This window comes from Struthio camelus, chromosome 12 (assembly GCF_040807025.1).
Source record: "Struthio camelus isolate bStrCam1 chromosome 12, bStrCam1.hap1, whole genome shotgun sequence".
Taxonomy (NCBI): domain Eukaryota; kingdom Metazoa; phylum Chordata; class Aves; order Struthioniformes; family Struthionidae; genus Struthio; species Struthio camelus.
The window spans coordinates 21,490,006-21,517,218 of NC_090953.1; the positions used below are offsets into that span (position 1 = coordinate 21,490,006).

General features: G+C 37.6%; 1 protein-coding gene across 15 annotated transcripts in view; it reads right to left on the reverse strand.

Annotated features, from left to right (window-relative positions):
- The window catches only part of CIB2 (calcium and integrin binding family member 2), a 64,221-nt gene that overhangs the window by 10,722 nt on the left and 26,286 nt on the right, over nucleotides 1–27,213 (reverse strand). For 11 of the 15 annotated variants that reach the window (XM_068958088.1, XM_068958083.1, XM_068958091.1 and 8 more), the window contains one exon: nucleotides 12,048–12,159. In XM_068958088.1, the coding sequence (XP_068814189.1) occupies nucleotides 12,048–12,137 (90 nt within the window). In that variant the 5' untranslated portion in view covers nucleotides 12,138–12,159. Of the gene's footprint in view, nucleotides 1–12,047; nucleotides 12,160–20,453; nucleotides 20,637–27,213 lie in introns of all 15 variants that reach the window. The other 4 variants (XM_068958085.1, XM_068958084.1, XM_068958089.1 and 1 more) reach the window with 2 other exon arrangements.

Below are 27,213 nucleotides of genomic sequence, written 5' to 3' on the forward strand. Positions count from 1 at the left end.
AATAATTTCTCTGAAGATATCAACCATAATACCATTTTGTAGCATCTCCTTACCACAAGGAGGGCTGTAAGATTGACTCCAGTTTCAGAAGTTCCTTCTCTTGTCACTTGTGAAATACTGTTCTCTGTTTGCCAATAGATAGTTTTGACCCATGTAAACAAGAGAAACGTCATTTCATTAAATGACAGTTAAATATTGGTATCCATATTATTAGTAAGGTTGCTATGCTGACCTCCTCCTCTGGCTTTCACTGTATGGCAGACATTGAAAACTCCACTCTTATGGCAAAAGTGCCTTAACTTGCTGACTCATCACGGCATAATCACCAGCTTAAGCTAAAATTATTATACATAATGCTTACATCTGTTTTTAAAGATATGAGGAGAGGCTGAACAAGGTGATTTGATCCCACACCTGCTATTGATTGATCTGTTACGACTCCAGCTGTAGTTCTTTCTACTCTTCCTTGTTAGAATATTAGTAGAAGTGGAAGAGTTTGTCTTGCCACACAAAGACATGATGCCAAGAAAGTAGACAGTTATAAAAAACAACATAAGAAAGATCATAAGAACATAAGGCAGGCACACTTAACCTTGGCTATTCGTGGAGGACACAGAATCACATTCCAGTAGAATCTTGTAGAGGCTTTTTCATCTTCTCTCTGATATGCTTCAGCATCCAACCTTTGGTTCAATTGACTACAAATCCCACAGTTTTAAGCAAAATTTCTTCTCCACAGGAGACGATCCTGATATTCTATTCTAGCACCCTACAAACCTTTGGTGACAAGGCCACTCTGAATAAGACAATATTCCAAAGCCATAAACGCACAACTTACAAGCACGAGAAAAGCTGCTTTACTGCTTTGGAGTCCAAGACAAACATTTTTATAGTAACAATTTCTTTCCCATAGCTATATACAATAACGATGAATTTGTAGCTGCATCTATCAACCTAACAAAATCAACTCTATTCAGTTGAGTGTGAATAAAAGATACGTGCATTATTCAGACAGTGAGCAGTATCTCACCAAACCTATTCTACAAATCTCATCTGAAGCCACAAACACAGATTAAGACGTTGAACTCCTGTAACTACAACCAGTTTCGGTAGCTGCACATCATACTGGTTATTCTCAATATGCATACAGCGATGCATTTCTCTTTAAACAAAGTAATGCTGTGAAAATTTGCATTTTAATCACATATCCATCTCAGTTCAGCTCTGTCTGGAAATTTAATAAACTAAGTAACACACTAAGTAACACCACCCAATTGTATTAAATAAAATTTAAAATGAGATTTCTTAAAACAACTGTATTTGAGAGGTAAATGGCCACAAAAATGTTATTTTTCAGTTTACTTGAATTTTCTTGATAATCGATACACAGTACACATATTTATCTGTAGACCACAGTATTTTCTGTATACTCCTAGAGGCTAACAAGTACAAGCAGCATGTGCAAAGCAGAGTAACATGAATAGATAGGTTTTTTTATATTTATATAGCATTCTTCATCTTAAAGGAACATAAAGTACCTTACAAGAGTTAGGCCACTTACTACTAATATGCAGCTGCCTTTGAAGTGAAATTCAACAACCGTTTAATGGTGTGCAGCAGCTTACAACAAGAGCTGAAGATACAGACGTCCACCTGAAATCATAGGGGGAACTTGGAAGCATAATGGAACTTGTCACCCACATGGAAATAACACTTCAGATGCCTTTTGTTATAACCTCAAATAATAGTTCTAAATTACAAAAAAATCTTCAAAGTTACAAGGGAAATGGAAAACGAACATGAGCAAACTTGGATGAGACATTTTATTTTTATTTATTTTAAATAAAAATCCTGTGCCTAAGTTTTCTGGCTCATGTTAAACAGCAGAACTCCACTGACTTACTGTTTTTGAGGATACAGCCTGGCAGAACTTAAATTCCACACAAATCCAAATTTTGTGATCTAAGTTACTCTAAAGAATTTTAGCTAAATTCCAACAAAAAAGAAAGAATAATTCCCTAGTAATTCAATGGTCTTTGTGATAGGTTGCACATATGCCCATTGGTCATAGCATATGGCATAAATGGTCAGATAGGAGTTTTTTAACCTTAGTAATGTGCACTAAGTATGCCCCCCCCCACACCGCCTCCTGTACATGGCAGTTATCCACTACACAGGAGCACAGCACAGCACACCACACCATTTTCGGCTCCTTTTAATTTTTAAGGACCCCTATTAAAAGACAAGCATAACATACAACAGCACAATTGCTCTAAGAGGAATGTGGAGTGTGATTGTCCATGTGGACACCAATTTCAGAGAACATTCAGTTGCTGGAAAGCGGATCTCCTTTCTGCTTTAAGTGACTGATCATATGTAGATTCACATTATAGATGACTCCCTGAAGTGTCTAGTTCCAGGATGCAACTACAGCGTTAGACACTACTATGCAGTGCCTACCTACTACCCCTGTAGTTAGACACTACAGGGGTTAGACACTTGGGTATAAGGCCTGGAAGACTGAATCATCAAGGCTATCCCACACCTACGTACATTTGGCAAATATAAAAACAGACCTCCGTAGCCTTGCAAGTTGGAACTTTGAGACACTTTTTCTCAGAAGTTATAAAGGCCATTTACATTCTCAAAGAGCATACGTGATTCTATAAGGAGGTTTCTATTTAACGCTATCATAGACTCAGGATACATCAACTATCTAATGAGATGCCTTTGGGCCTTGCAGTTTGCACTCTAGGACTACTCCCATGGTAGAAATTAGTTGGAGTCTGCCAAAAGACAAATACCTGGATAATGACAAACCCTGTAAGTGTGCATGTCAGTCTTTTGAGGATTAGTGAGATCTGAGAAACAGATATTGGAAATATAACTTCCTGAGACATATAAGAATCAAAAAGTAACCTTAATCAGAGATTATAGTACAATCGTGTCCCAGAAGAAAGTCTGCTTTAATGCCTAGATCTCTCCAACTCTTCTGGCTGAGATATGGGCTAGCATTAAGGCTGTTTTAATGGACAGGTGAAGTAGAGACCACAGAATCACCAGGTGAAGTAGAGACCACAGAATCACAGGCTCAAATGATAACCCATTAGGGTAGTCAATACCAAATTCAAATTCCACTGTAGGATTTGGTAACTGAATTCCACAGTAGGGAGCGTGCCTAAAGGTATCAATGGCCTCAAAGGTATGAGGCCATTAATGACCTCACTTTGTTCTGAGCTTAATACGTGAGCTTGACTCACTCTTTAGATGGAGATAAAAACAGGCCAAAGAAAAACAAAATTAAATATAGTACAGAAAAAGGGCTCTCCTGAAATGAAAAGATGGCAGGCCTCAAAGAAGCAGCAGGCTCACAGCAGTCAAGAGTCACAGCATGAGAAATAACACTCTAGAATTAGCCAGATGACTGAAAGTCATTGTGAAGGAATATGCAATGATCCCTCACATCATGTGCATGATTTGTAGAGGAGGTATAGCAAATATGCTTCTGTGGGTACTGCTAAGGCTAGAAGTATCTGACTCGAGTGCTTGGGCATATGCTTGTGGAATGAATACACATACTCGCTCAGTGGAAAATAACTGATTCTGTTGTTCCAATTTGTCAGCTTAGCACCAAGGCAAAGCAGTATTTAGCTGGGCTGAAACGTATGAAAAAGGCCCACTTTTTTCCCCTCAAGGCGCAATAAAGAATGTGTGCGTCTGTTAAACTTACAACAAAGTTTGACCGTGGTTATTAGGGAATGCTAAATATCAGACTAGAGAACATATCAGAAATGCTTTTCCTTTCTGATTTCCAAAATGCTAAATTGCTTTCTTCTGAATAAACTTCATCAGAACTAAGTCTTATGGTAACAGTTGTAAACTGATACGTTAGAGGTAGTACTCTGTAACAAACAGACTGCACAGATGCAAATATCCATATCAGTAGGGAATATCAAACTAAGCACTTTCGGCATTACAAGTGCAAGTCATGACCTCACTGACTGAATAAGCATATTGCTCTAGCATAAGATGAATCATCTATCTGACATGCCACAGACCTTGAAAATACAGATAAGTCCACAATAAATTAAATGGACCTAAGCATACTACTTAAGCAACTCTTTGCCAAATGGATCTCTAAAACCTAAGTGAAAAATAAAATCTTTCCTCATATTGATTTCTTCCCTTTAACTTTCTCATATTATGTGTCTTCAGGCAGTATATCTGTGGCTTCTACAATGGAAAGTATTATCTTACCTTCACAGATACTTTTCACATCCTTTCTGTAATTTCATTACCTCTACTCTAGAGAGCACAGATTAGGGTTCCATTATATTTAAAGAAAAAGTCATGGGGAAAGGGATTAAAGGGGAAAATGATCCTGTTCCCCCCTAGACTGTTTTCCTTTAAAGCACTAATTATTTTTTAAAAAAATCCTTTTAAAACTGGACACCTACATTTGTCTTGTAAAAAGCCTTTTTCTGTCCTCTCACAATAAAAATGAGAGGAAAGACAGAAATAATAAATAATTGTTACAGCCAAAAATTCTGCTGTTTTGCAGGCTGCTGCTGTAGTGGCTTGAGATAACCAGTCCTTCCTAAATGTGCCATGAATCTTTCTAACCATCACTTTCTCCTCTCAGATAACATTTTACACATTTTTGAAGATGTTATGGCATATATTCTGACATGCAGACCTAGGACACATTACGATAAATCACATCCATTAGGTCACTAAGAATATGTAAATACAGGCTCTTTTCCTGACATCGCAGTTAAATCTTGTCATGTCATTTGTTATACTTTCCCCCATTCTCTAATTTCCATCACTGATTCTAGCAAAGCACTGTTTTCTCCTTTACTGTATCTATCTGGTAGTCATCTTGAAGCTTGATCAATTAATTTAGAGCGCTGTATCCTATTACTATGAGCTGATCGCACTTTGGAAATGAAAGGTTACGTTTAAAGCAGTAACAAGAATTCTCATTAGGTCAAGATAATTCAGCTGGAGAGGTCCAGTAGTCATTACAAAAAATGATTCAGATTTACATCCACAGAAATTTGGTGATCATTTCCTCTTTTGTATTTGCACGTCAGCTCCCACTGACATTAGTGGAGCTATTCAAATGCACAAAGCAGTCTGCTTTGAAGACCACTGGAAGTAAGGATCCTTTTAGATTTTTTTTAATCAGGACTTGGTCAGAATTACTCAGAAACAAACCTTCCTCAAATTTAAGGAAGGTTAAGGAATTTCTGTTTCTAAGAAATAGAAATGGAACTGTATTAGACAAAGATTCACACAGAAATGACTAAAATGTTCATTACCAGACATCCATACAGATCTCTATAGGAGCAGCTGGTGCTTTGGAATGAAAGTGTAAGAAATGCAACAGCAACTGACTTCCATTATCCGTGGAGTAGATAAAAGCATATTTCAAAAATATTTCTATCAGTAACACAAATTTTATTGGTATTTAGTTGATTCTAGTCATCTCAACAAAACTCCTCTGCAGTGGCTACGGGGTGCTAAATAAGGAAGCTCTGCACAAACTGAGGCTAAGATACAGCTATATTGATATTTTTGTATCTTCAAAGATGACCATGTCTACCTATGTATGCTTATTAAAGCTCTTAAAATTTTTAATGAGAAACGTAACAGCACCGAATTTCAATTTTGGTAACTATTGTAGATACAGTTGATCCAGGCTTCATGCAGGTGGATGGTCATTGGTTGCCTATGAAATTGATAAACATATAGAACACAATACCATATCATGGGAACACAAGGCATTTTAAGAAAAACTGAATCACTAACTGCAGTGGGAAAGTGCAGATAATGCTGGTAAAGACCATCAGGCAGGTATAGACTTGGAGTTCACTTGGATTCACAGGCACAGATTTTGAGCCCTCACTTATTGCACTTCAAGGGCATATGGTTGATCAAGAGAATCAATTAAAACAGGAGTTTCAGGGAAGTCAGAAGAGTGGACTGAAAGGGGTCAAGCATCTCATCATAACTAGGAACTGCTAGAAGGATTTAGAGACAAGGAAGTTGGGAAGAGCTGCAGGAGTAGACTAGCTGAGGCTGGGGGGAAAATAATCAACTTCAACTTGCTCGCAGCTGTCATGGTCCATTACATGGAAAGCTTTGCAGATGGAGACAGATCATGATTTGGCACCAGTGCACCAAATTATTAAAAATGACTTCTAAAATTTCATCTACATAAAATTGCAGTAAGCGTTTTTATTTTATTTTGAATTGACTTATATGTATTTATGTTTAAATTCACCAAAAGTAGGGTCCTAACATTAATGCTAAAATTTGTCATCAATTCACTGTTCCCTGCATGTCCTTTCCATCTGCTGATGGATTCCTGCACCTGCTGGTCATTCTGTTTCACTAGTGCGTGGATTTATGAACTACCTTATTTCACACTGCAGCTAATGACAAGGCCTGTGAGGATCAATGAAGTTACTGCATGAGCCAAAAAAGGAAAGCAACAGACTGTAAAGTGAATGAAACAAAAATGCTTCCCCTTTAAAAAGTCCTTTTATGACCTACTCCTGACACACAGACTGCTACACTACAGTAACCAGAGACAGGCCATACACCAGCCTAAAGAGCCTGACCATTAGGGATATACGCATCAGGAAGAAGATGACCACCCACCCACTCTTAAAGATCATATATGATCACTGTGCTCAGGCTAGCTATGTGGAGTTGGGAGTGATAATGCGAGTGAAATCACTTTTCTTAAAACCTCTCCCCTCCCCCCCCCCCAACACACAAACAACCCCACAACTCTCCCCCCCTCCCACCCCCACTGATATACTAGAGTTTTGCCTGGGTAATCAACACTCCCAAAATCAGAGAGCAGAGATTGCAATGAAACAGATAGGGTAAACTAGCTCTGTTAACTTCAGTGTAATAGTGGACTTACTCCGCTTAAAGTATCTGCCCCTTCTTTATTTCTGGTCTCAACTTTCAGTTTTCAAGAATCATGAATTACTGAATGATTCACTGTCAATTAGAATTGGCAGCCATCAGAAAACTTTCTCTGAAACACAGAAATCACATTTAAATTTATCCTGGCTCAAAGCATTAAAATGTGGGGTAAAGATCTTTCTTTATAGTAGCAGAATCTAATTTAGAAAAGTGCATTATTGATTCTATCCATTTGTCAGAATTTGCAGTGGCATTGAGCTCAACATTGCCAGTAACTAGAAACATAATGTGTATATGAAAAAAGCCAGGTGCATTGAAATTATCACTAATTTTGTTAGAACTCAATAGACATTTAGTTTGCTTGTTTCTATTTTGAGACTCAAATGTTAGCTTTGTCTTCACCTTGATGAAAATTCACTGAAGAAACAAAACAAAATAATGATTTATTCAGTGGAGTCTGGGCAAATTGCAAAGGTTAAGGACTTTTTTTCTTAGCTAAAGTTACAACCATGATTTCTTAGAATACAGTCTCTTGGGGAAAGGAATAAGTTTTTATTCTATCTATCTGTGCAGGAAATAGCAAAATGCTCTATGGCCAAGATTGGTTCAGGTTTATGACTAAGATCCTAGATAACGTTTTAAAATCTTTTGGTGTCAATTTTTTGAAAAGACTTTGGGGAGTGAGGGAGAAGAATTTAGTCTCCTCCTTTAACTAATATTTTACTGGAAACAAGCTCAGTAGCTACTGAAGGCGCTCTCTCTCTCTACAAACTGTTAGAACCTCAGTTCCTGAAGTGCAAAAGGTCTTTCACAACCTCACGAAACTTGGGAGGAAACTATTGCAAAATTTGGACACTGAATTTTGTCATGCTACTTTCATAAAGTCAAGTTCCATTTCCCTGAAGACATCTTCAAAAGCAGGACCAGAAAGCCTCACAGACTGTGATACAAGAAGAATGATTCTGATCCACTTTAAAGACACAATCACAACTCTAAAAAGCCCATTACCATTGCTACCTAAGTTTTCTAAGGTAGTGAGATATGCTCTTGTATTTCAAAATCTAATCATGGTTCAGTATAAAACTTGTTTACACCTCAGTTGAGAGATGACAAGTATCATGCTATCTTGTAACCATAGTAGTCCTCTGTCTCTAAGGCTCTCATTGAATGAGCTCTTCCTTAAGCGTCTGATCCTGCATCACTGAGGTCAAAAAGAACATGTGTGATTATCATTTCTCTCTCTCTTTTCTGAATGAAGGCTGAAATCAGCCTGACTTAATTTCCCCCCAAGCAACCATCAGCCAGCCACATGGCAGCTAAACTCTTTAGAGGCCCATGATCAAACCACAGTTTCATATGTCATTACCAATATCCTGGAGATTCTGGTTTCATAACAACATAAAACTTAAGGTGTACTAATTCTCCACACCGAAAGTTCCAGTACAAGCACTTAAGATGCTATAGCAATGAATGAGGTACAGACATAACACATCCAAGAGATATAAAACTGCTTACAGCAACGGACGGGTAAGAGTAACTGAAACACCCGAAACAATGATGCATTTTATCACAAAGATTAAAATTCAGTATCTTAGCATATGCTAAAATAGCAGATGACTGAACAAAATTAGGATACTTTAAGATATACCCAGATTATATTTAGACTCAATGTGAAGTACATTCTATTTTATCCTCTCAGCTGCTCAATGAACTTATTAGTTTATTTTACTTTATATTCATATAGATAAGACAAGCAGTCATTTTTGTTCTACTGTATCCCACACAACACTATTTGGGATTTGTATATACAGTTGCTCATCTAACATGACAGCACTTCAGGAAGTCAGGCAAATATCCCTATTTCAAGATAAAACTTCTTTGTACTGTACTAGTGGCTAAGAATTAAATGACTAATTCACAGTAACTGCTAAGAGCAGGTCTTTTAATTAAATCATCTCAGAAATATCTCACTAGGGTATTAATAACAAATTCAACCAGTCTAGAGATCGCTTCTAAGAAAAAAATACAGAATATGGGAACTATCGTAACTATCTGCCCATCCAGCCCACCAGCCTAACTCTACCCGGGACCACTGGCAGGTAGAGAGAGCAGTAGGAGGGGGAAGAGAGAGAGAGAGAGAAGGAGATATCACAGTGATCCTTCTCCTAGTATATACTCCAGGATTAGTGTTACAGATAGTTTATGGACTGCCTGAGTAAGAACTTACATCTAGGTCATACACCTTAATAATGATGTGTGGAATTCTGCTCTAAAAAAGTACTTAAGCCATTTCTGAAGACATTAACGCTGTCTCTTCCAGCAAATTTTGAGGCAGTAAGTTCCACAATATATTTATGCGTTATGTCACCTGTCTGTCGGATACTTTCATTCAGTACCTCCTGCCCTTGTGGGAAGTAGTGCATAGCTGTTCTCTATTCATCTGTTTGCATCAGTCATCCTATCCCATGATCTGGTAGGTAGCAAAAAGAAGGCTTACAGCAAGCTTTCCAATTCCCAACTTTTAGCTCCATTGAGTAATTTAGCATCATACTTGAGTACACAGCCTAGGGAATTTATTGGGTTTGCTTACGCTAGGAACTTTTCTCAGGCTACTGATTTAGATGCTACGTAGTTATCTAAAATTAGATTAAGACATAAGTTTGAATATCTTGGTTGCAACATCTAAATTGGACCCAATCTGAGGTAGCTAAAATAGATGGCATTTTTGAAAAGTATTAATAATTTTTCTTGCCTAATCTATTCATTTGTATAAGAAAAATGTATGTAGACATTTGTGTTACGTAAAATTTCTATGAAATATTTATAAGCTCAATGCTTAGCATATAATACAATATTACATGCAAATCAAAATGAAATGAAGAGAATATTTCAGGGGGAATCTTTATACCGCCTATTTTAAAGCTCTATGAATATCCCTCTGGACGTACTTTTTTTCCCCTCAATTAAACAGATATGTAACTTATATAGGTTCTTTCATAGACATTTCAATGCTTTTCATATAATATTGCTGAAAAATAATGGTTTCTGGAATGCTTCCAGTATTAAAACTGTATATAAACCTTGAATCACACGTCTTTCATATTCTACTCGTACTTCATACTGTGTAACATAATGGGATAAGACATGAATTTTTTTTGGAACTATGGTATGTATATGATTTATTACATGTCATTCATTTTATTATTAGAGGTGAGCTAGGAAGGTCAACTTTGTGAGCTGTAGAGGAGAGGAATTAAAGGAATACCCCTGGCAGTCAAGGACACAGACTTGGAACATGCATATACCTGACAGGAAAACACCTTGGGGCTGGATTCTAGTTAGGGCTGGGTTATGTGGCTCTGGGAGGTAAGAGGCTGAATAGCTCTCAACTGATGAAAGAACCAGTTTTGTAAATTCTAGGAACAACTTATATCATAGGTTTCAATTCTGTAACTACTTAAACAGTACTGAGGGATACACTAACTATATTCTTACACTATGTAATATTATTAAGGAAGGTGACTAGCAAAACAGCCCTACCAAAATATTCAGCTATTAAAAATCTTTAATAATTTAATATAGATGTGCTGTGTTGATGGCAATGGCATTTATGATAGAATTAATGATGTCTTAAGTTTTCCTTGCATTTTATTTATAAAATTAAAAAAAATTTTTTTTTTTTGGAATTAAATCCGAAAGCTGGCTACGTCATTTTTATCTACTACCTATTACAGGGCCAGCTCATCATTAGAAAGAAAGTATAAATATTTATTAGGATTTTGCTAGAGAATTCATGCTTAGTGCAAAGAACCCCTAAATCAATTTATCACTTTCTTCAGAAATCCAAATTTCTAAGCTGTATTGTAGGCATCTGGTAAATCACAGGCATGACTGAAGGCTGAAAGTTTTTCCAGTGATCTTCTGTTTAATTAAGTCCTTATGGGATGAAAACCTCTTATGTTTCCATTTGTGAAAAATAGTCAAATACGTCTGAAGGAATAGATTCTTTAAAGTGAAATGTGCTTCTTGTTCAATATACAATTTTGCCCCAGAATCAAACATGTACTAAATACGGTACTAAAAGAACAAGGAGTTCTGTGAACTTTTACTTGAAATCTAGTGTCCTTCACTTTACGTTGACTTAAAAAAAAAACAAAAAAAAAACCCACGACTGAATTTCTAAAGTACTGTCTATGCTTGTATTTTTCCAAATGCTAGATATCTTACTAAAACAAGGAAGAATTTCTAAACCACTAAAATGAAATGCAAGACCATGAATTACAGGGGTTTTATGGCATTGGTCTTAAAAAGCAGCTTATTAATACTTCATACAACTAACACAGTGAACAAATAGTTGTTTCTGCATGATAGCAATTAAAAGATCTCGACAATATTTGCTTACATGAAAAAATAGACAAGAGACCAAAGACAGCACAATTCAATAAAAAGCTTCAAAAATAAATGCTAAAAATATATATTATCCTGTTAAAATGATATTCAATTGTTGATCTGATAAAAATACAAAACAGAAATACTGTGTTAATTTTTGCTCTTTCTCATTGTTCTATGCCAACTGCTTCTCTCTTTCATAACCTCATGGATTGTGTCACCATTACCAATCACGTAGTGACTCCATAAAAAATGAAAGCTCCCTATCATTCAGGAAAAAAATCAATATTTCAGTGCTCTTGCAGCTGACAAAAAGCCAGTGAAAATCTTTATTTGTGACAGCAGTGTTCTGCATGCCACCAGCAAATTCCTTACCAACATACTGAGATAAGAACTTACAATTTCTAACCAGCTATTCACACACACATCCTACTGGCTTCAAAAGGATTTGTACATACAGAGTGGAAAGTGCGTTAAACTCAATTTAATTTCCTGCACATTTCCTTTAACTTCTGATTCCATCTCTGCAAGAGAGACATCTACCTAAATATTTTCTCGTTTCTGTGGCTGGTTTTGCCCTAGAACAGTAAGGGGAAGGGGAGAACCTTAGCATGCCATTTTGCCTTGTGGTACCAAACTCACTTTGACAAAACCTTGAGAGACAAGCTACAGAGCTTAGCAAGATATAGTTCGTAAGCAGTCAGAAGTGATACCTTTAGCTCAGGCATGTTTATTATAAGCTGCATAGGTAGTTTAACATCTGGGTCCTTTGTATAGTCCATGGGCACAACATTTGGTGCCATTTCATGGTATCTGCCATGCAACCTGTAAACAAGCAGAGAAAAACAGCCTCTTTAGATAATCAATGTCATTCATACAATAATCAGACATAAACTCATCTTGCAGCTCTAATCATTTTTTTAGTGCACAAGTTGAAGCCCAGCAAATTCCCATCTTTTTGAGGAAAGAGGGCTTTGATGCAGTTTCCAGCATAACTGCTACGAACATGCATAACTGCAGGTGTGCAACATGAGTATGTTACATGAATATGTTCAAAGTAGCTGTACACAATATTTAAATATCATATGGGTACATGTATGCAAGAGGTAGGATCGGCATGATATGCTAACACTGTGCATATAATCCAGGGATCAAACCCCAATGCAAATTGTTGATTGATCTTTACCACACAAGAATGAAGTTGTTTAACAGGTCAAAGATAAGAACGGATAAAGAATTTAAAAGTCAAACTATATGCAATTGTGATACTAAGGACAAAGCATCCTTGGGAGACCTCAGTGCTGAACAAAAACAAAAAAACAACAAAAAAAAACAACCAAACCTTTTTCCCATCTGTGCCTCACTAACCTTGCAGATTTAGACTAACAATTCTAGCACGAGCTGCCACCAGCACACAGACCACTTCCACTTCAGTTCCATTTCATATAGCTTTTCCCCCCCCCCTTCATTCTTGACTCAGCTTACTCCTCAAGCCAGTATGTTTTAAAAGCAATAAACAAATGTTTTTCCATAGAGATGCAAATCAGACATCCATAAACTTGGTTTCACTCTCTAAATCCTGCTTATTATGCTAACAATATTATATCATAGCTTGGATAGGGGAGCTGGGAAAGGAGGAGACAGAGACAATGAAACATACACACGTTTACAGAGGTTTAGAAGCTGAACACTAGCAAATTATAAAAACTGGCTCAGTCTCCTGCATGACCTGGGCTATGCTATTCCCAATTGTTAAGTGAATTAACAAGTATTAACCTTCCTACCCTTTATTTGTTGCCTCCAAATACTCTCATTTATGTCTGGGCAAAAGCATAGTCCAAAAGCCAAGAGAAAAACAAGCATACTTAAAAAAAAAAAAAAAAAACCCACACACAACAACAACAACACACAAGTAGGAAGCAAATTCAAAAACTATCTCAGCACGTTTATTCTCACCAGGATGCTCATTCAAATTAGGAACAGAGACATTTCAAGTGAAATGGGTGTCCAGGTCAAATTCACCAACGAACCTCAATTTTGAGCAGCCACGCTCCAAGTGGCCTGCTCTCAAGCAATCTGCAGACAGAAATTGCCTGGTGTAAAGCATTACCTGCCTAGATGCAATTTGTACAGTGAGATTAATTTTACTGATTTGCTGATTTTACTGATTCTATTGATATTTCCTCTCCAGTGGCCAAGCACCTAGTATCAAAGAGCCACTCAACAGAACACACCAAAAGATTGGAGAAGGAAGACTTGCATCCTAGTACTCAGTAAAGGTTATTCAGAGAGAATCTTGTTTTCAGAGGAATGCTATATGCCAATGTTAGTAATATTTCACTAGCAACAAGAATCCTAGTACGCTAAACATTACCTTCAGTACCCATCCCAAAGATCACACAGCCTCTAAACAGGCAGATACAAAAATACGTTAGTAATTTTTTACATATATAGTGGAAAAAGTTAGGTTTACTTGATGCTAGTCTTGCCCAATGATGTCCTTGAAACAGCAAAGAAAAAGATTTAGTCAGTGTGTCTACTTTTACCTAGCATACTATCCAGGGAACATAGAGATATTCGAAACAAAGTATTAAAAGACAATGTCTAATAAATTCTCTTATAGCCACCAACCTCCCAACAAAAAGGACACCATCTCTTCACTCAGATCCTTGACAAAAAGCTAGATGCAACAGTGGGCATTGCTCTGACAGGGCAGCTCAAACATTCTTAGAAAGGTGGGTGCTGCTCCTGCACAACAGCTTTACTCCTTTCCTAAGTGCCAACATATTATACCAGACAAGAAGTTTTAAATAACTTTCTAAAGTCAACTCTGGCAGGCATGAGGTACCCATAACCCTCCATTTTTACCTCTGCTTCCATATGCCACATTTCTTCTCTCCCCCTTCCTTACACCCATTGCAACCCAAGCAATATTCCAAAGGATGCATGTAATGTGTACTGTGTTCTTTCCTGAGACGTTTTTTCCAATGAATTTTTAGGATACTATTTTGCTTTCAAGTGATGACAAATCTGCATATGCAAATATCCATACCAAAACACTTGAGGCTTCCACCTACAACTGGTGTCCAAGGCTCCTCTTGTAATTCTATTTGGAAAAAAACTACTACAAAAAATAACTCTAAACAAAATTCGAGAAGAATTTTTAGAGATGCAGTCAATTAATCTCCAAAGACAGTGAACACCAACAAGCTACCATCTTGTGCATCATGCTCAGTAATACATGCGAAAAATCAGCAAAGTCACCAAAGATCTTGACGCTAACGAATACCAGCAATTAGGGTAAGATTTCCTTACCGTTGCTCAGAAGCTGTCTTCAGCATACTTCTTATATCACTTAGTAATGGCGTTGTCAGTCACCTTAAGATTTATCCAAGGTACCGTGCCATATGGCTTTAGTTAACTATTTGAAGTTGCAATTTAGTTTCTATGAATCATACAGGCAGTAGGCCAAGAAAAAAAAAAAACAACACTCTCTCAAGATGAAACCCTAGCTATAATAAAGAAATTCCACTGCATCCAGTAGGGCCAGGTGAAGGTCTCCAGTATGAAAGATTAAAGGATTAATGTTTCTCACAGGAGATAAAAATTTAGACAAAAGATGACCAGCAGTAAATCCATGGTTATAACTTATGCTTACAAAAAGAATGCATTGCCAGTATTTATTTCTGCTTTAACTAAGCTCTTGTTTCTTTAATTTGCTTAATAAAATAGAGGCTAGTTTTATACCGTGAGAACCAGGAACAATCTTTCTTTCATTAGTGACGATCAATGATTAGTTAAAAAGTTACTGCTAACATTGCAAATCCTTGGTACACACAACCTTAGGCAGGAAGGTTCCCCAAGATTTACTGAACAGCTCAATAGATTGAGTATAGACGTATAGCCTGCCACTCCTCCACGAAATACCATGTGCGTGAAAAGATTAGTTAGTTGCTGTTCATAGGGAAGTTAGAAAATGGCACGCACTACAAAATGTAACTATCACCATCTGTATCCACCTGCTGCCTTGCACCTAATCCATAAACTGCTTAGGGTAGAGAAAGTGTCATTTTGTCTTGTTTTATGCACTATTTAACAAGGGTTTTCTGATCTGTCATTGCGCCCCATGTACTGTTACTATATACTAATAAGTTATATTATTTATTTTGCGATCTATTTTTGTTTGAACAAAACAAACCCAGTCTGATCACAACATATACCAACGATGAAAAATAAGGACATTAACATGTTTTGAACAGCACAATGTAAACAAGCCAGTAATTAAGGAAGAAATACCTCTCCAACCCCTTCATCTTGCCAACTTTAGCTTCGGTAAACCCTCAGTCTGCTCCACAAGCAATGGAGCTATTTCAGATTAACATGGGTGAGGAAATTTCAAGAACAAAGAGGAAATATTTCATAGGCATCTCCTTCCTTAGCTCCTCTTTGGTTATGACTATGATGCATCACAAAGAACACACATAATGGAACATAAAAGAATATGTTTTGTCTGGATCTTAGGAAAATAATGTCTTTACACTGCACAGCAAAATACTGTGCCTTACAGGAAATTAAATATCCACTGACCTAAGCATATTTCAGCGGCTGACCACAGCTCACCCTGACATTTCATAAATACTGTGTAATTCAAGATGTAACAGCCATTTCCCACTTCAGCAACTCATTTATCTGTGCTAAACAATAATTGCAAGCATTCTGCTAAATACAATGGAAAAAAACAGCTTTAAAGCATTCAGAGGAAATTAAACCCTCTAAATCAAACATTCATCTGAGGAACTTTTCTTTTTTTTAAGCTAGAACACCAAAATGGTATTCTAGTCTACACGAAAACAAAGCATTCATCATTGGAATGCCTTGGTCACTGTGGGCAACATTTCAAAATACACTAGTTGGCACTGTCTGATTAGGTATGCTGCCAAGGTTTTCCTCTCTTTACTTTCTCTAGTATTAAACTTTTCTTACCTGTCTTTGCGCTGTCTCCTCTGACAGGACTATGAATACAGACATCAATGTGACTGCTCCGCATCTTAGAGGAGCTCTCTAATTGAAGAATTTCATTGAAAGATTTAGAACAAGATGAACTGTGTTCCACAGTTTATTAGCATGCGATATTAATCTAGCCTGTAAAGGGCAAAGTATGTAATTTCTCTTAATTTTCAACAAAAATCATTGAGCAAGCTAGTTTTGGGGAAAAAAAGTGAGATGAAGGCTAGGTCTCAGTTTCTACTGGAAACAAACATACGACAAAAGTCTAAAAACGTTGACGAAAGATACTTGTTACTGAAGCACAATCATTATACCTTACAAAAGAATACTGCACGTAATATTGTGATGCGAGATTTTTCATTACAGCGTGATCTGTCTCTTAACAATAAGAATAAATAATTGCCTGTTAATAGGAACAAAGAGAAATAGCCAAAACAACCTAGTTCTACTGAAATTAATCCAAATTCCCTTGTAGCTCAAAGTAGCATCTGATTTTCAATTGGAAGGGACTGTATCATCAACTGCAGACCATTTAGCAGAGCAGTTAGGTTTTGTATTAGATCTTAGAATAGCCTTTCTTGTCCCACAGAAATAATTTGTCTTTTAGTGCAAGGCCAACAAGAGCACTCTTATTTTACTGTAGACAACGCACCTACATTAACTGCAATGAATATACTGTAGGCAGCTGGTGGCACCTTGGGACGTACAATTATCGAAGACTGATGTATTTCGTTTCCTTATTGTGCTTTTCTCACTACTTTAGCTATTAAGGTTTCACAATTCTTTGGAGAAAAATGATACTGCCCTAGCACATTTACACCTCCGTACAATGTAAATACACGAATTTTAGAAGGCATCTCTAATACAATATGCAAACTGTTCCTTAGCAGGTTATTAAAATGATTAAGCTCTAGCTACAAAATTCTGCCAGAGGAGACAGAAAACAGACATTCCTTTTTTGTTACCACAGTTCATAAACAAAACTCATTTCTATTTCCTTTCTGCAAGAAGTTATGGCCAGAAGCGTAAAGTTGAACAACACATCTGCTGACAAAACTCATTTAGAGTCAGAAAGGAAATGCATGCTCTTGTAGGGGGTAAAAGAACAACCGAAGCAGAAGAGCAACCCCCACGTACCTCCTTACCATAACCAACAGATATGTACCTATCTGTACATGTTAATATATCTGTAAATTTGTACATCTGTGTTTTATTTGGAAACACCTATAAACAAGACATTCATTTCACAGAAAGCTGTTAACATGGTTCTCAGCCAGTCCACTTAAAGTCTTTCTTTTATCTCTAAAGAGGAACAGAAAGGAGTCAACAAACACCGATAACTACAGCTAGCCTTCTAAAACACTGCCCCAGGCTCAACAGACCGCTGTCAGAATTATCCGGAATGCAGCTGTTTGACATAAAAATGTGCAAGAAAACAACAGCAGATTTGATTGGACTGCTCACATATCTTGTTCTGCTCCCACTCACTCAATGGAAAGACCAAGGAATTGGAAAAATAGAAAGCATTAAGTGGAAGAAAGTATTCAAATAAAGCAATGTAGTTATCCCTGATATACAACTACTAGTGAAGGGGCCTGAGATTCAGAAAGTATGGCCCTACCTTCACTGAGTTTACATAAGATGAGCAGGTGTCTTCGGACTTTAGACCGAGATCAGTATAAAGTGCTAGGGAGCTTCAAAACTTAGAAATGAAAATGGAAATCCAGAGTTTTGAGTTATGTCCCTTCCATCCCTAACTGTTCTCATCTGGCTTCTCATCTCTGTAGCAGGACGCCTTCACTAAAACGTATTTACTTATTCATTTTTATGGTTTTTCTATACAGTTTATCCTGGCACTAGCACAGCCCTCTTATATGTGGTAACATTTCCATCTTTTTTATATACCTATATATTATAGACAGGTAGATAAACATAGATGAAAAAAAAATCAAACTCTTTCTTATTCTTCAAAGTCAGAGATATTTGGACTGACTGATGACTATGTGGAGTAGAACCCAAATAAACAAATCACCTGCTCCAATTCTGTTAACAGGTCAAGTTCAAAATAAATGCTTTTCCTGATAAATACTACAACCAGAACAGTGCATGAATGAAAGATTTTTAATAGTAATTAAAACAATAGCCTCATCTATTTCTATTTTAATCTGAGCTTTAAATCACACCTGAGCAAGCACGGTTTAGAAAAAATAATGTTCTATGTACTGGAAGTGCATTTACTCGTGTAGTATGCTGTCTTAATGAGATATACATGGTTCAGTTTCTCAAGATACAAACAACTGGGGTGGTGTAGAGAAGATTGTATAAGGTCTACTCAACTCTAACACCAAGCAATTAGTGTTGAATCTGCATCGTGAGCAGAACCAAAGCCTCACTAAGCCCCTGCCAGCATTAAGTTTAAAAATTCACTAATGTCCACAGCCTTATGAAGACGACCTCTACCTTGTTCTTTAAGATATTGTCCATCCCACTCTACTCTGCTTTTTGACATATTGTTACAGACAAAGCTGTAATTTTCAATGATTCACTAAAAGGAACAAGCTCTGGTTTAATTTTGACCTGTTTTTATGAATATCAGTCCACAAACGTCCCAAGCTACAGCTTCTTAAAAAGGGGGGGGGGGCAGCAGTAATGCCAACAGACCCTCCTCATCCTTTCATCTCCAGCCACTTGCCTCACTCCAAACAGCGTCCCCCTTTCAGCTGTATTAATACACTGTTAGTAAAGACATCTGATGCACTGAATCAATGAGATTTTTTTTTTTTTTGGGGGGGGGGGGGTTAATGTTTAACCTACATCAACACAACCCTAACAAACAGTGGTCCTGGCGTTTGACACTATTATCTCTGTTTATTAAACACAGGTTGAAGAAGTTTACTAATTCACCAAACCACTCCAAGATCTATGGGTACAAGTGCTTTCCACCTGAATGGATTTCACACTAAAGCATCCAAATGAGCCTGTAGGAAGTGGCTGTGATCCAACTCCTGCAAACTAAATTGCAGCAATAAAATAGTCTTTCACATGCTTAAATATGTCAGGATCTTACTACAGTTAGTGTGATGGCCTTAGGTGGCACTATTAGGTAACATCACGATGAAAAAGGCCATAAACGCAGCATTTACCTACCTTAGGTTCCAAAATCAACATATAATGTGCTGTGTGAGCGCCATCACCTTTTGTAAAATAAACAAAGAAAAACCAAAACCAAACCAAAGAACAACAAAAAACTAGTAAAACATCTTTCCACTGAGTATAGCTGTAAACTTCTTTGGGGAACCTGTGCACCATTTTATGATAAACTAAGCATTGGATTGCCAGTCTCTGGGATGACCAGACTTTTTGGAAAGCTGGCCAAATTACAGAGTTGCCTCAGCCTCTTTCAGGTTTCCAGGTAGGGCACTTATTACATGGCGAAATGCAACTTTTGCATGAGTTTTAACAAAATTTCTGTTTACTTTAGTAAACTACATTACCCTGGGTGAATACTTACTTCTGACAAGGGAATTGGATTCCTTTCTGATCGATCACTCTGTAATACAGTGTAAAGATCACTAGACATAAGGCTTATTTCCTAAGATGATTGCTTTATTCTGGAAACATAATCCTTCTGCCTTTATGCAATATATTCTTTCCATCAATTTGTCATACCTTGGTCATACTTGGAACAACTGCTATGACCAGCACTGTGAGCCAGTCTCAGCAATATCCTCCCCAAGCTGCACTGATTGTCACTGCACTGACTGTCACTGACTGTCACTGACTGTTTTGACACATCTCTCAAAAATATTAATTACTAACTGTGAATATATCAACAAGCCTCAGTAGCAAAGGCTCTCAAATTCCCTCTGTTCGTATAGGAACAGAAAGCACTTCAGATGACGACTTGAACACATCAGGAGTTATGACCTGGGTAGGAAAGGCTTTGTATCTTTAAGATACATGCCCCTTAACAGGAAGGGTATCTGAAAATAACTTAAAGCTCCTTCGGCTATCTGCCCTGCTCACAGAAACATTTATGTCTTGTCATGGGGGCAATGGGGGGTTTTGCAGTGCTGTCTAAATGCATACAGATTTGGAAAGGTTGCCATTACCATGTACAGACCATTATATAAATGTTTACAATCTGAGGGCTTGCAGCGAGCCTCACTGTCTTTGCAGCAGTGTCTATATATCTGCGGTGATATCTGCTTCATCAATAAATTCTTCTCAATGCATGCAAATACATTTTCCCATTCCCGATTTGTTCTCTTCCTTGCTTGGATGTCACGTTTATTCTGTGGGGAGGAAGGAGAGGAAAGTTGCAGTGTTTACTAGCGTCTTCCATCCCACAGAAGAAGGACAAGATCTGTTGATGATGTTCTGTCCCCATAGATTTTGGTAAATGTTTGAGTTTAATGCACTATATCCAAGGATTAAGGATGTGATTCCATATCTGTTTAATCCAATCTAAATTCAAACTGCTGAAATTCTGCCCTTGCAGAAATTACAAACTCATCCACCTCCCTTGAATGAGCACTAACACTCAGGAAACTGTGCAGTGAGGTTCAGAGAATTGATTTGGTTGAAAATACACAAGTTTTCCCAGTCAGCTCCTTGAGCTAATTCATGTAATTGCAGCAGCAGTAATGCTTGTGCAAAGAAATAGGGGTATATTTTTTTCTACTGAATTAAATCAATTAAATCAATTGACAAATGAGTAAAACAATTAAATAAGGGCAGAATAAGATTTACCCTCTCAGGTGGCAGAAGCTGCTAAATGAACTCGGTTGCCCACGTACCAACGACAAAACAAAAAGCTATGTTCAGAAAAAAAGTGTTACCTCCACAGCCTACTTTTGATTTACACTAACCTTCATTTTACCATTTGTGAGTAGACAGACTCAAAAAATGGCTAAGTGGGTGGGTCAGAGTCTGTCCCCACTTTTCAAGGATGTAATAACCTGTAATTACAAGGGTATTTGCTGGACATGGCTTGACTGGAATCTCCCCAAACTCAGAGCCTCCCGCTATACCTGTGTAGGTCTAAAAAGACTTAACAAGATTAAAAAAAAAAAAAAAAAGATTGCCAAGTATACACCAATGCAGTGATTTTTAAAATTTACTAATGAGCTTTCTGAGAAGATCAGATTTTCCCCAAGGTCACCAGTGGGTGTGTTGAGACACCAAGAATCCTGATATACCTAAATTACCACCATTAAATGCAGTGACAAAACATCACAGCTGGCTGGGCTGCCTTTGTAATAAGAACTCTGCACTAAAGGAGTGCTGAAAACAAAAGATAAAAGCTGGTAATGGCTCATTGATTAGAAGTAAGTAGAGGCTTTAAAGCGTCCTTTAGAACCCAACACACTATACATCTCACTCACTCTGGCCCTGCCTTCACAGTACCGGTCAATTGACTTATGGTGTTAAGAGGAAATATTTTTATTCAGGAATACATATCCAATTTATTCCTAAATAAAAGGAATGCAATCAAAATATATTTGACTAACATCACAGTCAAGACCATCCCAAAAACTAAATTCTAGATTGCTCTGCACATTCACAAAGAGTAAATAGCAAAATGGCTTAGCTAGAACAACGAAGGAAGGCAGTGAGCACTGATGGACAGGCCCACAAGATGTTCATAAGAGTCATGGCATGACCTGACCAGAGACTGACTGTACAGAATGGAATAAATTATGCTAGTAGCAGGTCCAGAAAAGCACTGTGTTGCTGTTCACATTTTCACTTATTCACTACAACCAAAGCTATAGGTTTTTGTCTGTGTGCAAGAGTTAAACAGAACAGCCAGAGAAGTACTTGTGGTAATACGCAGAGAATTCCAGACTTCAGAGACCTGCACTGGAGTCTGTCCATAGCCCTGGGAACAGTGCTGACGGAAAGACAGAAGGGGTTGTATGATTTACAACCATAGCCCCTGCCAGGCGAACTGCTGAAGTGCACACACTCTCTTGTCCCACAGTGCAGCATTGCTGGTGGACAAATGTGCGATCTGAGAGCTAGGGAACAGGTCCAAATAGACTTATATCCATAAGTCTGTCACACAGAAGAAATTGCCACAGCTCAAAGGGAATAAGGTTCTTTGATCTGGGGCTGAGAAGCTGAGGAAGGAGGGTTTTTCAAGGCTGTTTGCAACTGATAAAGGAAAGATTCCTTTTAGGGTCTCAGATTTATGCCATACATTCACTAACTGCTTTTGAAGTGACAGTTAAGTGTTGCATGTGATAGCTAAGGCATAATCTCTATGCTGCAGCAATTCCTCAGTGAATTATTGCCTCCAAAGGTTGCAAGATTTTAGAGCACTTTGTTAGAGAAACAGATCTACCATATGCAGCCGAAATAAAATGACAGGAAACACAGGGCCACATCTGAGGGTAATAGCTAGGAATATCAGGAAGTAACTCCAACTAAAACTCACTAAATTGTTATCTAACAAAAGGGTAAAGAAGGAAGAACAATGAGAAACGCACGTTGAGCTTGTTTCAAGAGTTTAGGAATTGCATTACATTTCTGTTATTGGTTTGCATTTTCCTTTCTTTGTTTTCTAGTTGAAAATGTTTTCACTGTTTAAACAAAATACAAAAAACTGTGCACAACTCATTTTTAAAGAGGCAGCACACAAGGAAGAGAAAATATGGATAGATGAGCATTCTGCTAACATTTGATATGTCAAGTATTATTTCATCTCTGCAGTACAAAATGAAGCCGTATAAACTAACTCAAGCCAATACTAAATAAATAATCTCCTAAACCACTTGCAGCATAATTAAAAACAAACCCTGCATGAGAAACATTTTTCTGAGGGTAATTTATAGTAATAAATTTACTCTAAAAGTTATAGTGGTTGAGAAGGCTTTACCTTCAATATACATGAACTATAGTAAGTATGGATAAAAACAGTCTACAGAATTTTTCCTTTAAGCACCACTGAAAAACCTGCTAACAGACCTGTTATCTACTGGTGATTCCACACAGATCAGCAGAGAAAGATTTTGTCCTCACCTGAGCCTGGCAAAACAGGTGCAACCTAACTAAAATATTACAAAGGAAAGCTTTACCATTCAGTAAATGCAGAAGATAAAAAATTGTCTAGAAGTGGCTTTTTTTCATTCATAGAGGATATAAAAAACATCAAAAACAAGAACAGAAACATCATTAACAACAAGAAAAATCAACAGCAGCTTCAGGTTATCCATTCTTCCTATACGTATGTTCTTACACAAAATTAGGAAGATTCCAAGCAGTCAGAGTTCAACCAAATTTTATTCTTGTTAGAGACTTTTTTCCCCAAAGCTGACAATATGGCAATTTCCCCTTTCTGCATGTGACCCCCCCCCCCCCCCCCCCCGCCAAACTGCCTGAAAGACAGGATGCCTCTCCCTGCATCTGCATAGCAGCTTGCTCCAAAGCAAGTTGCCACATCTCAAGCAGCTGGTTGTATTTGCTCCCTTATAAGGAAGGATTTCCAGACACTTGGAGGAAGCTACTGCTTATCTCCCAAACTCAAATCCCAGACAGGTTTCGGCCAGAATTGCTCCTCTGCATCTCACCCTTCACCTCCTCAAAGACAGGCCAAGGAACAGGCAGAGGAGAAAATGCAGCAGAATTACAAATTTCTTTCTACAAGATGGTTTAAAGGTTTGCTCACTGCCCAGATGGTCCCAGCTCTGTATTTAGTGCCATGTTCCTCTCATAGCTGTCTAGCTAGGAGAAGTCAGTATCAAACTATACAACTTCAATTCACAGATTTTGTGCTTTTTGGCTAGGACAGACATCCAAGAACACCTGTGCTTGAATGTTTGGGTATTTGCCAAATTGTACTAGTCTAGAGGGAGAAATAGAAACAGATGAGCTGGCTAGCAGATAAGTATTATTACAGGAGTAAAAGCTTGTCTGCTGGAAAATCAGATTTACAAAACAGAGTAAGAAAAATATTGCCTTATAGGGGACAACTTAACCATTTGTTCCCATCTGCAATCACAGGAGAGGCATGTTATGCAAACAGATTCATTGCTATGAATAAAGTGTTTCTCCAACCTTTCTTCATAGGTCATGCTTTCTAAGCCATTTTCTCTTGTTTCTCTCAGTTGGACCTCTTCCAGTATGATGAATCTTTTCTGAATGGTGATGCCCAAAACTGGACAGTCTATTCCTGATGAAGTCCCAACAATGCTAAGTAGAATGGAGTTTTGCCATTTCATAGACAAGTGTTAGGTTAACACATCCTACAACTAAGTTTCCCTTTTTTGCAACAGTATCTTATCTGTTACTTATATTCAGTTTGCTTAGATCGACTCACCCCTCCCCCAGTTTAGGTATTGCTGCCAGTTACTTTGCATTCTGCTCTTACAAGTGTTTTTCCTTTCTACATACTGTTCTTAATATTTGAACATATGAATTTCCTGTTGCTGATTTTGAATCATTTTGCTAATATATCAAGCATTATTTTAAAAGCTTATCTTGATCTCCAAAGTGTCTGCAATCTTAAGCCTGATGTTTCTTACAGTTCTTAACACATTTTATAAGAATATTCATTGGTACTTTAGCCAAGAAGTTAGACATACAACAGAGATAGGAAAGGACAAAAAAAATACATATGGAAACATATAAAAAGTTTTACTAAAAATAAAGATACGTCACATCTGTTTCTTCTCCCTTATCCACAAGAGCAGACACTCAAAGAAGGAAATTCGCTTTTACAAATTTACAAATTTCTAAACATACTGCCTTCCACTCCCAGATCGTCCGTCAGGAAAATGGAGTCCACTTTTGATAGCGGTCTGTATTTACATTGACGTGAGTTGATTATGGAGCCAAAGTCTTGCATGCAGTTAGATTGAGCCAATGTAACAGCTCAGTGGTCCTGAAATGGAAGTTTTTGCTCTCCTTCCCTCATTTACAATTGCATTGTCTTGCTCCTATTCTTGTGCCAGTTCTCACATTCATCTAATCCTTCAAAGAGCTAATTCAGCTCATTAAATCAGCAGAAGAGACTTTTTTTGCTGTCTGAGCTTTTTGACAGGCTACTTTTCTGTAGAGACAGATGAAAAAAAATCTCTGAGCACATTTCACCCAGTTGCAATCTCATGTTGTTTAATATCAGTTTAAATTGACCCAAATTGGGGCTGCCATTTTCCCTTCTTCATCTCCATCTACCCAACTGTGCCTGTTCCCTTATGGTGGCAATAGTACTCACGCAAATGAACAGTTAGCCAGTCAGGGAGGCTGACTGCAGCCAAAAACTAATTACTTTCTTTTGTTAAGGTTATTCCTTAGCTGGATCACCTCACTGAACTACACAGCTGCACAAGGAATTCAGACCAGCCTAAGCAACCTGCATCTCCTCTGAATATCACATGAAGCATTTGTCATCAAACAACACCCAAAGATCTGAAAGCATTTTGCGATGCAGAATGAAGTGTGCCTCGCAGCCTTCCTAGGAAGCAGTTAAATGCTATGTCCGTTTCAGAAACGGCAAAACTAAGGTCCATGCACACAGAGTGAGTTGGCAGAGTCACAGAGCGTTAACAGGGAGGAGCTCAGCTACAACCTTGATACAGGTATTGCACAAGGGTACTGGTGCAGTCTTTGCTCTGCATGCTAAATCAGCAAGTGCTAACAAGGGGGTCACAACCCATTTTATTCCCACCTATCAAACTCCTCCTCAGGCAGGCAAAAATACCAGTTGATTCTAATCTATCCTTTAAGCAATAATCCATATTCAAAGAGAGTCTATATACAACACATAAATGTTACTGTGTTACTATATGCTATAACATAAACCAATTATATATAGAGCGTCTCAAAAAGCAGAAATATCACTCTGAGGACAAGACAGAAAAGAAAATACAACAATTCCACGTGACTATTCCTCCTCCCATGATTGAGGCCTTGACAGAGCTACCACCTTGATTTTCTTCTTCTATGCACTCCACATTAACATTAATATTTGGCTTTGTATAGGGTACTTGTCAAACAGAGCATCCATTTTTTACCACCCACTAAGCTCATCTCCTCCCTCAAGCATATCTGTTTTTCACAAGTCATATTCTGAGATTGCACTGTTTCTCACATATAGATGTTTTTCTTCGCTCTTCTTGGTACAGTTAGTGCACAAAGTCATTAGGCAAGGACTCTCTTATCTTCCAAACACAAGCCATAAGCAGAAAAGCCTTTTTCCAGCTTGACATAAAGCATGTAATTAGCTCTAAGTGCATGCTTTGTTTTCTTCTCAGGAAAAAAGATCGTTTCCTTACAACTTCAGTTACGACACATAAGATTCATTAGGCTTCCACAGTACTCAAGCTGAGGTGCATTAAATACTTCTTATGGGAAGAAGCTCCACTTGTATTTGACAATAAATTATCACTATTTGGGGTTTCATCATTTCCACCACTCATGCTTTTTATATGTTACTGAAGAGAGAAAAGTAAACCAGGATGAAATTTTTTATTTACATTTTTGTACTTATTAGAGAAATAGCACTCACTAAAATCTGCTTTAGCCTAACTATCATTTGCCACACTTAACACCTCACTGCTATTTAATTGATTTACTTAAATGATCGGGTCTACCAAGTAGCAATGATATCTCTCACAGACATTACGAGCCCCCAAAAGTATCCCGAATAGTGTTTTCACTACAGTAGAACCTAAATGTTATACCTAAGGTCAGTTTATTAGCTCTCTGTATGTACAAACAGTTCAGATTATCCTTACCAGGCAGATCTACATAGATAGGACAGAATTTCATCCTCATACTTAAAGGCACAGAAATATTAAGTGAAGGTAACACAACCAGACTAGGACATAATGAAGAATTAAACACATGTCTCAGGGTAAGCACAGT